Consider the following 13,579-nt stretch of genomic DNA (forward strand, 5'->3'; position numbering starts at 1 on the left):
TATTGCCTATCTCCTGCAGACATTTTGTACTTTCACCTTTCTGCTGCTAAGTATTGTTGTAATTTTTCATTTTCATCCCTTCTTAGTTCTCATCCATCCTCTATATGGCCAACTGGAAGACTGATTTCTATATACTCTTTTTATTTAAATATATATGTGTGTGTGTGAAAGTTCAAAACAAAACCCCCTGGACTTGAGTTTTGGCGTTTTCCTCCCCAAACTTCAAATTTATATTTATTAAATTGTACAAACTAAACTATGATCTATGGGACACCTTTAAAAACATTCCATCAAAATACCGTACTTCTGTATTGTTGATGGCTCACAATCATAACGTGTGTAATTTTTCTTGCTGGTAATCTATTTATGTTGTTTAATTAGCAAAACAAAACAAAAACTACAATAATAAACTACTTACATTTGCAAAATTATTAGGAGGAATATATTTTTCCAGATGGAAAAGGATATTTTTAGACAAATCTATTGGCATAACAAAAGTTATAATGAATATTATAACTATTTTTAGATCTAAATAGTCTTCCCTCTTTGTATAAGGCTACATTGTGTTTTTCATCTGAGTGTTTAAGATTCTTCTTCCAGGGTTAAACACTCATTAAGCGTGCTTTAAACTTCCACACAATGAGATGAAGACACGGCCAACCTTTACAAACACTTTTATTTTTATCCTCTAGAATTCCCAAAAATGAGAAGCTCACAAACGACATTTCCTTGGTGAGACTGAACAAGGCAGTGACACATGTAGCTCACTGTTTTAGCATCAAAAGAACATCGTCTTACCTGCACCAGTCTAAAAACACACCGAGACGGATCAGAACTTTACATGTAAAAAGATTTTTCTGAGCCTCTAAAACACGACAGCGTAGAACAGCAATAAATATAGCCATTTCCTTTGTCGATAGAAAAAAATAAATAAAGGTGAGCATGAGCTTGAACAGAGTAAATCATGGTGACCTACTTAATATGTGAACCCTTCATTTAGTGTTCTAATATAAACAAAAGCAGGCCATAAGATCTCATGCTTTATTTACATTCAGAAATGATGATGAGTGATGGAAACACTTATAGGACAGTTCACTCAGGCGTGCATTGCTGCGTTAACAGAAACAAATCCTGCAACTTTAACTTCACAAACCGTTTCCAGCAGCTGCTCTCTGTTTCATTCATTGCCGTTTCTTTAAATTCACTTAAAAACACTTAATGTATCAGAACAAACTCTCATTATTGTTGTCTTTTATTAATTGCGCCATGTATTCGAACAGATTTATGCAGATTAAATGAAGCACTGCCTCTTTTCACGGATCAGATAAGATGAAGATGGTTGACTTTTGGGTTGTTTGAGAGTTTAGCCACATGTTTGGAGCAAGACCCGACACCTAAAATGGTTCTGATTAATTCTGATCAACAAGCTCAGACAGGCCAAACGTAATGCTCCTCTCGTTACTACATTTAATAAGGATTTGATTCTTGAGAAAAAGATATTTTTTCATTAAAGTTACAGTCCCTTGCTTCGAAACTTTTCACATTTCGTCATGTTGCAACCACAAAAATGTGTATTTTATTGACATTTTTCTGTCAGACCCTAAGAAGATGAAGCAGCAGTCTGAAACAAACTTCTGGAAACCTGCTAAAGATCCGAAACACTGCGCTACTTTAGATTGAGGCTAAAAATCCAGTTGTTTACAGGTGCCTTTGATTAAAAACCACTTGGAAATTGATTAACATATTGATCAATATATTTTATGATGGCATTTTAGACAAAATGTAATGTTTGGTGATTGTTTCATAAACAGTTATTACGGTTTTATTGTCTAAAGCACTTTGAAGTGTCTTGTTATACAAATAAACTCGACTTTGCTTGAAAGCTTAAAACATGAATTTTTGTCAGAAGGTGTGACATATGCCACACCTTTTGGATTTTCATTGGTAAAAAATGTTTTGTTTTCCTTCAGTTTCACAACCATGCACTACTTTGTGTTGATCTGTCACACAAAATCCCAATAAAATACATCTATTAGTTTGTGGCAGTAATGTGACAAAATAGGAACAAGTTCAAGGGGCATGAATAGTTTTTGCAAGGCACTGTAGATCATAGCGTTTTCAGTAATTAAAGATGATTTAAACCATAAATAAAAACTTAATCTGATATCAGGCATTAAGCAGACGCAGCACAAAAATGTAAGTCAAACTCTTAACCACGAGACGCATTCATTTACGTCAAACATAAAAATGAAAAGCAGAAAAATGCAGTGGTTCTCAAGTTGAGTTAATCTCCAGAAACCAGTTAAAATGTGTAACAATAGGATTATTATATTAAATATAAAACAGAATAAAAACACATATAAAGGTTGTGATTTACTTTGATTTTTTTAGCAACACATTTAAACTTCATCTCTTTCTGCAGCTGTTTGGAATCCAAACATTTTAGATGAAAGTCCTCTGATGATCATTAGCAGTTAATAAAATCTTAATAAAAATTTACAATTTAAAGAGCAGAAATGAGCTGCAGCTGCATTGCTAGATTATAACTGTATTATAAATTCGTTTTTTTCCAATATTTTTTAGCAGTTTAACTGCAGAGTTAATCAACTGGATGATGGTTTTTGCAACAAGATGTCAAAAAAAAAAAACTTTTCAAACTATCAGAGTGAGCTGCTGAAATGAGACACATGACGTGTAGATGAAACCGTCGTTATTTACGAACCTTTTCTACAAACATTTCCTCACCTTTTCAGGTTCACAAAACACCAGGCAGTACGAGGAAAAAACAAGCATCACAAACAGTCCTTTAGTCTTTTCTGACAATCTGCTCCAAAACAAAAGAGCTCGTTTGATGCCATTCAAGACAAAGATATAAACCCTCCAAAGCAAAACTTGGAAATGTTTGAGTCGCTGCTTAAAGATTACAGGTGAGGAAAAAGCCACACACTGCAACAGAAACGTGACTGACGCGTTAACACTGTGCAGCGCTGAATACTAAATCATTCGCTTTAGAAACTGTACACACTGATATAACTCATGCTCTACGGGAGCCGATGCTGGACGGAGGCTGGGACGAACAAAACCAAAGCGTCTCGAAGCTCCTCGGAGCGTCCAGCACCGTCCCAGCATGCACTGCGGCTCACAAAAAGGTTAACACAAACAGGTCCGGTGTGTCGCGTAGCCCTGCGGTCCCCATCCCCTTCCCCAGGTGAGTGGGAGATGCTGTGCATATTCACTGCAGGTGCAGCAGGTGGGGTTATGGCTGAAAGAGGAATTACAAGTGAATGCTGACAGCTCTCCCTGCTGGTTGGACGCTGGCACTGCAGCTGCTCGAAAAGCCTGAGTAGAAAATGGCTGTGCATCAACTTACAGCTGTATCTCAACAAGTCAGCATACCATCAGAAAGTTCATTTATTTCAGAAACTCAACTGTAAAGTCAAACTCATACCGGACGGATCTTCTTCTGGTAATTTTGATGATCGTGGCTTAAACTCAAAATTCTGTCTCTTCAAAATAAATTGATTTTACATTAATCCAAGAAACAAAGGATTTCTAAAACACAAATGTTATGTTATGGGTGGCACAATCAGAGATCTTCCACAAGGGGTTTAAGTTAAAAAAAAAACATTGATAGAAAGTTGAGTGGAAGGAAAAACTTGCAACGAGGAGTCAGTACTTCTACACAGATACAGTATATCCAGGACACAGTGCATTAATATCTCATTTCTTATGTTACTTCTGTCCTAAAGCAGGGGAAAAGGTTCTGACCTGGACTAATAAGAACGAAGGTCGGACATTAGCAGAGTGAGTAAAAAAAATAAACTGTTTTTCCGCTAATAGTCAATTTTTCATTTGGAAATCATAGACACAGAGGTTGAAATAAGATTAGTGAGCCACTGAATCCATATTGTTCGAGGTCCAGTGTGAAGTTTCAACGGCCAGTGATGATTTGGGAAACCTTGACATCGAGTGGTGTTGGTCCACCGTATTTTCTCAGGCCTAACGTCAGCTAAACCATCCAGGGAATTTTAGATTGCTTCACGCACTAATGTTCCATGTTTTTCTTTATGGAGATGCTGAGTTTATTTTCCAGAAAGACTAAGCACCTCTCCACAATGCCAAAGGTAGCAAAAGCTGATTCAACGGCTGTGCTAACGTGGCTAGCAAGTTGCCCTGACCCCATAGAGAGGGTTAGCTCTAACCCTGCCTAAATTTACACAAGTCTAAGTGTTACTCTTTTTTTACACACAAAGACTAACATTTGTGTGTAAAAAAAAAGACAGAAAGAAGAAGAATCATTCTCTACCACACTTCATCCTTCCACTCAACTTTCCATTATGGAAATAGGAAAGTAAATTTTTCATTGACTGTAACCCAAAATCACCAAATTGTAAATATATGACTGTTTATAATAAATATATATGAGTTTCACTTTGTGAATTGAATTACTGGAGAGAAAAAAAAATAAATAAACTTTTCAACAATATTTAACTTCTCTGAGATACACCTGCATGCTATGAGGTGTCTATGGCTACTAAAAATATCCACACTATTCTACTCTTAACAAATCCCAAAGTTTCTTTGTTTCCTCTTCTATAATTTTTTTCATTTTTTCATGTTCCCTGCTCTCTTCATGCATCTTTTACATCCTCAGCCCCAATCCAAATAAAATCATGCTAATAGGTTTCAGCATTGGAAAGCTTTCTAATGCAACAGACTAAATTAGTGTAACCTGTCAAGAATAGCCTTTCTAAATACTTTATAATAATAATAATTAAAAAAAACAAAATCACATGATTATCATTCAGCCCTTTTTGGGACTAGCAAGTAGTTTTCTGTGTTTGCTCCTAATGCATCTTCACAATAGTGTACTGAATATATTGCAAATATACCGTCATATATCCTACAATATAAGCAGGTGCATTATATACTGTACAACACGTCCTGGATAGCAAGTTTCCTTTATCGTATTTGATCGTATGCTCATACACTGACGGGCGCAGGGGTCAACAACAACAGACGACTGAAAAATACCTTAAAAATATCAACATTCACGGTCTGCCCGGTGAGTGTCGGCCTGGAAATGAGCGGTACAGACAGGAGGTTACACGCGTCGGGTATGGCACAGGCAGGAGAATGACTGAACAGCCCCTGGGAGAAGCTCGGACTCTCAGTTTTTTTTGTTTTTTTTTTATGTCTAAGTAGTAAAAGCCCTAAGAGAAGCTGTGCTGGATGCAGGCATGCGTATCACAGCAGGGGTAAAAAAAAACACACACACACAAAAAAAACATTCGCCCAAGAAAGAAAACTAAACACATCACTGGACAGAAGCAAAAGCAAACAGGAGAAAAGATATGTTCAAGTAGAGCGAAAAAAAAAATAAACCTCTCTCTTTGCTTGAGATGCAGTTTTGTGGCTGCATCGCACCGAGAACTTCTGCGGACGTCGGCTCTAGCTGTCCAGAAACCCCCCCCAAAAGAAACGAGCAGCCGCGTTCTCGTCACGGCGTTTCTCTGCAGCGACGCTGATTGAACTTCACGCCGCCCTTACTGGAGCTAAAAGCTGCGATTCCCAACTCGTGCGTGTGGAATGTGAACGCATCGTGAGAATAAACGGAAATACGGAGCTGGAATGTAGAGGCTCCAAAAGAACAACGTAGTGATGCTTTAAAAGTCTGTTACAGCGCTTCACGTCGGAGTGGCGGTACGACTAAAAACCAAATCTCGAGTCGTCTGTAATGAGGCAACAGTTCAAAGTGTGTAAACATGTTTGGTCCCTAACAGAGTTGAAGGGTCGTGGAAAAAGTTGTGAGGATGTGGCTGGAGAGGTGCCCTGAAAGAAGAAAAGGGAGGGGAGAAAGGAAAGGATGCTGAATGTAGGTCCCTGTGGTGTCCCATTTGATCTGGAAGCATCCTTTTTAAGGAACTGTGCCGTTTGCTGCTGCCGCCGCATCCAGCGTCCATCTTCAAAGACACCTCCTCCTCTCTGACCTCACAGCTGTTCCCCCCACCTCCTGCACCAACATCCTCGCTGGATCTGCACCTCCTCGGCCACACGAGAAGACTGGGGTGCCGGGTGGGGCGTCGTGGCAGCGGGAAGGCGTGGGGGTAAGCCCCTCACTCCTGCTCCCCCTTCAAGCAGAGCTCCGAACCCTCCTGGATCTCAAATAAAAGCCTTCGCTGGGAGACAGCCTGCCGCTGGGAGAGCGACTTCGTGCTGCTCCCGGCGCCCCCTCCTTGCTTCACTTCTTGACAGCCTGTCTGTAGCTGTTCCTCTGTCCTTCTTGTCGAGGTTTGCTGCTGCTGCAGGCGCTGGCTTTGCTGCTGGTGCCCCGGCTGCTGCTGGCCTGGCTGGCCAGGCTGCTGTCCTGCAGCGTGGGGCTGGAGTGCGCCCTCTGCAGGCTGCTGTCCTCCAGGAGCAGCGACTCGAACACGGACAGGTCCTCCTCGCCGCTCCGGATCTTGGCCCGCAGCAGCATGATGTATGTCCCGTACCGAGTTTTCTGAGGAGGTGCGACAGAAGAAAACGTCTGAGGACATTACTGGAGTAATGAGCGACACCGATTACTCATAGCTATAAAAGGTGTACACATTTAAATACGTCTGTAACTTTCCCTTTGAATGCATCGACTGCAGTCCTCTACAGAACATTTCCCACCTCAAAGTCCAGATACTCGTCTCGCAGGCGGTACTCCTCCAGCTCCCGGCCTTTGACCTTGCGGTCCGGAGGAAAAGACCGCAGCTCAGCGAGGTCAGTGGAGACGGCTCTGAACCGAGCTTCATGGGATCTGATCTGCTCCTCCTGGAGCGTCAACACAAAAACATTTACGGCAATAGAAAAGCAAACATGACCATCTGATTAATTACATTCTGAGAGTCGCTTGCTATTTCTCTCATTATTTTTTTATGACAAAAAAATAAATCAATTTAAGCACCAAATAATGAGAATGTTTAACTTCAGAACAATCTGAATAGAACTTGGATAAAGTGCAGTGCAGACATAAAAAACTTTTATAAAACTCAACCTTTTGGGCTGCTACCATTTTACAGATATTATAATAAATGTTTCCAGAGATCATCACAGGTCAACCAACCACCCATCCCCACATTTACAAAATCAAACAAATTTTGTGGCAATCAACTGTGCTACAAAAGTTTTAGCAGCACAAACACACAAGTTCATTTATATCAATTTTGTTTGATTTTGTTAATGTGCGGGGAAAGGGAAGTGTGATCTCTTGTGACCTTTGGAAACTTTTTTTTATATCTTAAAAATTATAACAGCACAAACCAGCAAAAGTGTAGCTCAGTGGACTGACGGTATATTTTGTTTGATTTTGTAAATGTGAACTGGCTGGTTGACCTCTGATGACCTCTGGAGGCATTTATTTTGAAAAGACAGTAGTACAAATGAACATTTTTGCTGCACAAACATACGATGCCAATTTAGCTTAATAGTCTTTTGCATAAAACCACAACAATACACACTGAAGTTGTTTGTGACATATAAAGCAGTTCAGCCTGATGGAAATGTCCGATAAGGTTAGCGGTACCTCGGACAGTTTGGACATCGTTCCTGGCAGCAGCGGTCGGCTGAACTTCTTCTGGGAGCCGATGGCTGCTGGGAAGGGAGGAGACGAGAACATGGCGGCCACCGTGTTTATACGCGTGATCCAGGACTGCATCTGCTCAGCGTTCCTGTCATGGATAAATCACACAGCACTCATTAAAACGGAATGCTCGGTTTGGTACGAACCGCTTCCACTCTGTGGCGTTTTACACCAACATCAGCACTTGGCTGGGCTGCAGCATCAAAGGGATTATAAATGATCAGAAAATGCAGCACTGCTGTTGACAAAGAACTGATTTTGGAGCCAATTAATGCATGAGAGAATAGGCTCTGTTCTACACTAAAAGACCAATTAGGGCCTCGTGAGGAATATCAGCTCGAATCAGACAGCCTCGCTTTAAAATCCCAGAGGAGACGGACAGAAGATGGAAATGGAGAGACAAAGAGATAGAGAGAGAGAGAGAGACGCAGAGAGGAGTTCAGCTATCTGGGACAAATACAAGCTGCAAACTGGAGCACAGAGCCTGTCCTCCTGGGGCTGAAACATGTGGCCAATCACGCGCCACTTCCTGGATCCTGCTGAGTGCACCTCCACCTTCAGCACACGGGCAATTTAGCATGTGGCCAACGATGATCTGAGTGCGTTCCTATTAGCAACAGATAATTGCCTCATAAGGTCAAATTTCTTATGATAAATTAAGCTGAACTGAGGCTCGTACATCAATCAGTCTCATGATCTCAAAGAAGAAAGGAGAAATTATTGACTTTCTCCATTTGGTGACCTCTATCACACATGAGAGAAGATTTCTGTATATTCTGCATGGTTAAGATTTATTTAGATTCAATACTTAAATTGATTTGTCACATTGGATTCTTGCATTTATTAAGTATTTATCATTTTCTCAGTTGCTTTAAGAAAACATTTTTATGATCCAACATTGGTCAAGATCCAGAACTAGTCTGGATTCGTCTGGTGTCTCAGCAACAGAATCACCTCAGTCAAACGGCAGAAAGGGCTTTCCTTAGTGAGACATTAAGCTCTTTCCTCCCTGACGAAGAAATCTCGGCATAAATTAACCAGAAGGTCACTTAAAAGTCAGCAGATGATCAATTCTGACCATCGTTGCTTTGGATTTGGAACCATGTTGGATACGACAAGAAAAGAGCTTAAAGAAAGCAACACTGAGGAATCTTACACAACCTCACACCAAAAGACAAACATTACATCCTGCAAAATCTTAGTTGGTTGGGAAAGTCTTCTTGATCGACTCCAGCTTTCAATTTGACTCTTTGAATGCTTTGGTGGGGAGGAGTCGTCACAAGGGAATCGTCAACCAATCAGAGGCTGACTGACAGTTGCTGTGAAGCTGTTCTCACGTTGCTGTTTTTTATAAAGCACATTATCAGTTCCTTGAATAAGAGACAAATTTAAAATCAACAATCCTTTTTTAAAGCCATAACTAGTTTCAAAGTTTTCCAAATTTCTAAATGGGGAAAAATAAGATTAGATTGCTTGAAAATAACTGATGATGGGACGGGATCTCTGTGTGTGAAAAGCTTGTGTTTTTTAGATGAGTGGTGTTCAAACTTTTTACCCTGATAAATTTTAACTAATAGTGGGCTACAACATTTCTGAATTAAAAGCAATGCAACAAATATTTTGCATATCATGCAAAACATAAAAAGGGCTTTGATCTGTTGCCTTATTAAAAGAGAAACAGAACATTTCTACATTTTGTGGGTCATCAGTTGTTTTCTATTTTGTTGGCCAAATTCTTCACCATTCTTGACTTGTGGACAGGGACCAAAAAAATCATTTAAAAGGCCACAAATGATGGCCCCTGGGCCACAGTTTGGACACTCTTGCATTAGATCTAACCTCCAGCCTTTGGAAGACATTTTGAAAAGACCTGGAGAGAATCAGTTTCTGAAGCTCATAGTTTGAACCTGAGAAACGTTTCTGCACTTCATTAAATACTTTGGACACAAGGGGATCCGATTATCTTAGGATTTCTAACAGCTTCATGTGTCTAAACGATTTATATGTGGATGAATCCTGAATGCATCCTGCAGCAGCAGCAGCAGCAGCATCTCCACAAACATCCCACAACAGATTGCTTGACACCCTGCCCCCTCTCATGGATCATCAGGGAGTCTGGGATTACATGAATGATGCTTGGCTCTAACCTGAAAGACCAGATGGTTTATTGCACACATCCATCTGTGGAGAAGTTGTTGGACAGTGGTCGGAAAATGGTAAAAAAAATAAATAAAAAAAATACTTGGCACATGATTAATTTGATCCATCACTGTCAGTTCTCTGATATCTGCGTATTAACATCTTGCTGTAGCCAGTCGTGGTTTTAAACAAGATATGACAGAAATAATCTGGGATATAAAAAGTAAACTCATGTTAGTGACATAAAAGGTGCAGTAACCGCTGACAGGAGAGTCTGTAGTTGTAGGTTGATTTACTGTCCAGAGAATCATTTGAGAGTTGATTTGGCCATGTGCTCCGAATCAAAATCTCGTTAAAAGTCCCGGTGATGACGCATTTTCAGCTTCCTGGCACAGGCTATTTTCATTTGAGTTACAAAGAGTTCATGATGCTCGGTACGCCAACGCTGCTCACTGCGTGTTTGGAAGACAAACAGGCCCACAGCATCACGGATCCCACACCTTACTTAACAATGAGCATAAGCTGCTTCTCGATATATTCAACCTACAATACATGTTTGTATTTTTCATGGCAGGATGAGAAAAGTTTATTTCCGTTTTGTTGGAGCGTGTTACCATTGCTCAAACTATATCAGGTCAGAAAAAGAAACCAGTAACTTGTTTGGGTTTGCATGTGCAGGGTCTGCAGGAGACATTCGTGATAATTTATGCGTTTAGGTTCCTTCCAGCTAACTGAGCAACGTAAACGGGGCATAACGAGACTCACGGTGCCTGGAAGAGATAAACCCTCCAGTCAGCCGTCCGCAGGTAGAAGACATTGGGTCTCTTGCTGTAGTCTGACGCCTTCATTGCCAGAGAATGATGGATGGACACGGCGTTCTTCAGGTCTTCATCCGACAGCTGCTTATCCGGCCGGTACTCGCCCTGAGATGACAACGTTCAGCAGGAATTAATGTCCAAACCTCAAACAGGGATTCCTCTAGAAAGGAGCCAAAATGCTGGTTGGTAGTAAACTTAAATTATTTGATCAAGTTTTATAAAACTTAACTGTTTAGAGAACAAGCTTCAGTAAAGCAAGACTTTGGATGTGGATTTTGCCTAAACAAATGAAGAAACTATTGTTTTAGTGGGAATATACCAAAGTTACTCATGAATTTGGACAACACTTATTTCAAAAGGAATAGAACAAACTCAGTATAAGAAAGACATAAAAGTTTGATGTTTAGATTAAAAATAATTTTCTGTAAATGCTTTAGTAACACGTGTTTCTGTTGGCCGTTATAAAACCAAACAAGAGATGTTTTTGATTATCGAAGCAATAAAAAAGTGTTTTTAATAGTTCTTCTGCATGTTTTTCTGCTATTTCTGCAGACAGTATTTACAAAACTAGGGCACCTAAGGTAGAAGGGTTTTAAAAATATTTTAATGATTTTTAGCTTCAAACCATTTACCCAACTTCTTCATTTTCCATATAAATGAAAAGAGCTCAGTCGTTTTATGACTTGCAAATGTTTATGATTCTTTTTTTTCTAACATCTGTAAATAGAAATAGAATTAGTTAGATTAATTTTGCGTTCAAAATAATACATGTAAATATTTTTTGTGGCTCTAAAATTTTATTTTGCAGCAGTGTAAAGTGGTTCTTTGTATCGAAGAGGTAGATGATGCCTGAAATATGGTTTAGTGCATAAACTCCAAACAATATAACGGCGTTTTTGGTTTTAATGAGACATAGTTTCAGGCAGTACCTATTATTGTTCTTCATGTATACAAACTGATACATTTCTACAGGTTGTATAAACAATTGGTTGATAATTCAACTCAAGATTATTTTATTTACTGAGTTTAATTCAATCCAATTGAGCCCAATTCTTTTACCTACTTAAAATCTAAGTTTCAAATCTCCGCTTGGATAATTTTGCTTATTTTAATTGTACGCAGTTCTTTAAATGTCCTGTGAATAAATATATTTGCCCATTTATTCATAACAACTGGAACGTTCAATATCTAACAAGTTATTTTCGCAATTTACCGTCAATTAAAACTCTGCCCCCCTCGGATTAACTTCACTCCCTGCTGCAGTAGGGGTGAAATTACCGTAATAACCCAATATTGGCTGGAAAGCGCAACGTCTCTCCTTTCAGAAACAGTTGGAATTTTTTCAGAGAGCGCAACGTGTGGCGGAATTATGGTACTGCAAATTTGGCTGGATTGTCGCCCTGGAAGAGTTAACTCAGTATTAAATTAGTCATAATGTCATTTCTTTAGAAGGTATTATTTAAAACTGATAATCAGCTAACATTTATTTTTACTTCTGATTGGAAACGTTTAGTGGTATTATGTAATGGTTGATGTTTCTGGACACCAAAGCCCTGAGCAGGTGCAGTTTTTCTTTCCGTTTGGGAGCAGCAGCAGCAGCAGGCTGTTCTGCTGATGGAGGTCGCCTGTTTCTGGAGCCAGACTCTTCGCTCCGTATGGGTCCCTGCTTGCTGCCAGAACCCGGCGGCAGGGCTCGTTACGCCATAAGACATAAAGAAGAAGTGCTAATCTAAAACCAGCTAGTTCCTGATGTTTGTTGTTTTTTTCCCGTCACCTTCTGTTATAAATCTGCTGCTACTGGAATGAAAGCCTAACAGGAAGCTTATGGCAATGCAGTCAAGCGTTCTTTAACAGGATGAATAATGCATATCAATCAGAGGCTGGTGCAAACTGCTTCTCATTGCATCTTTTCAGGCTATTTACATGAAATGAGGGGAAAATATCCAGAGTTCACACTGTTTATGCTGATGTAAGAGCCTTACTTTTTGTAGATACAGAATTAGCCCTTTAAGGATGGCGTAGAAAGTCTTCCAGCCTCTCTTCCCTCTCGGTGCTTGAACGACAAACATGTTAAAACGTTAAATGACACAAACGTAAGGGAAAAAGCAGATAGTCTAGATGTTAATTAAAGCTCAGTTACTTTGTATAATCAAAAATCTACATTTTGAAACGTTAGACATGCAGAAGTATTCACACTCTTTGCACCATTTCATATAAATTCACATAAATTTTAATGTATTTTGTTGTGGTTTTATGTGATAAATTAACACATAGTAGTGATTGTGAGGTAAATAAAAACCTAACAATAAATATTTTCCCTGTTCCTGCCAAAGAAAAGCAACCCCACAGCATAATGCTGCCTCCACCATGTTTGAAGGTGGTGTCTTTTTAGCTTTCCTTAATCAGCGGTTTGATGGAAAATGCTGTTACTGAACTAGAGAGTTAATTTAGCGACAGACTGCTGCTGCATCCTAGGTGCACAAAGGAGCGTTATCATAGTTGCTTCCTCTCAGCGTCTGTTGGACTTTAACGATCACTGCTCCCAACAGACTCAAAAAGATTTTACATTCCTGTTGTTTTTATCAGTTAAAATAACATTACTGATATTTTCACATTCCAGTTGTTTTTACAGTTTTTCCACTGCTAGTAAATAGTTAGTTATTTTTAATGCGCATAAATTTCTGTAATTCAACTTCTAATTTTTTCTTCTCTAAATTAACTTACTCTGCTTCACATTGCTTTTAATCTGAATATGCTATTTTTTAATAAATGCACAGTATTACTTTTCCTATGTGGAACATTTAAATTTTTTATTCTTATTTCTATATTTTTGACAGAGTGTGAAGCGGCCGGGATGAGGCTCAGTGCCTCTAAATCCGAGGCCATGGTCTTGAGCCGGAAAAGGGTAGAGTGCCTTCTCCGGGTCAGGGGGGTCGTCCTGCCTCAAGTGGAGGAGTTTAAGTATCTGGGGATCTTGTTCACGAATGAGGGAAGAAGGGAGCGGGAGATCGAC

General features: G+C 39.6%; 1 protein-coding gene across 8 annotated transcripts in view; it reads right to left on the reverse strand.

Moving 5' to 3' along the window:
- Positions 1-657: 657 nt before the first annotated feature.
- The window catches only part of LOC103481754 (PH and SEC7 domain-containing protein 1-like), a 78,169-nt gene continuing 65,247 nt past the window's right edge, over positions 658-13,579 (reverse strand). For all 8 annotated transcript variants that reach the window (XM_017310850.2, XM_008437482.3, XM_008437479.3 and 5 more), the window contains 5 exons: positions 12,549-12,619; positions 10,514-10,671; positions 7,553-7,697; positions 6,658-6,801; positions 658-6,502 (listed from right to left, as the gene is read on the reverse strand). In XM_017310850.2, the coding sequence (XP_017166339.2) occupies positions 6,242-6,502; positions 6,658-6,801; positions 7,553-7,697; positions 10,514-10,671; positions 12,549-12,619 (779 nt within the window). In that variant the 3' untranslated portion in view covers positions 658-6,241. The remainder of the gene's footprint in view (positions 6,503-6,657; positions 6,802-7,552; positions 7,698-10,513; positions 10,672-12,548; positions 12,620-13,579) is intronic.

The sequence above is a fragment of the Poecilia reticulata genome, chromosome 19, assembly GCF_904066995.2.
Source record: "Poecilia reticulata chromosome 19, P_reticulata-male-v2, whole genome shotgun sequence".
Lineage (NCBI taxonomy): Eukaryota > Metazoa > Chordata > Actinopteri > Cyprinodontiformes > Poeciliidae > Poecilia > Poecilia reticulata.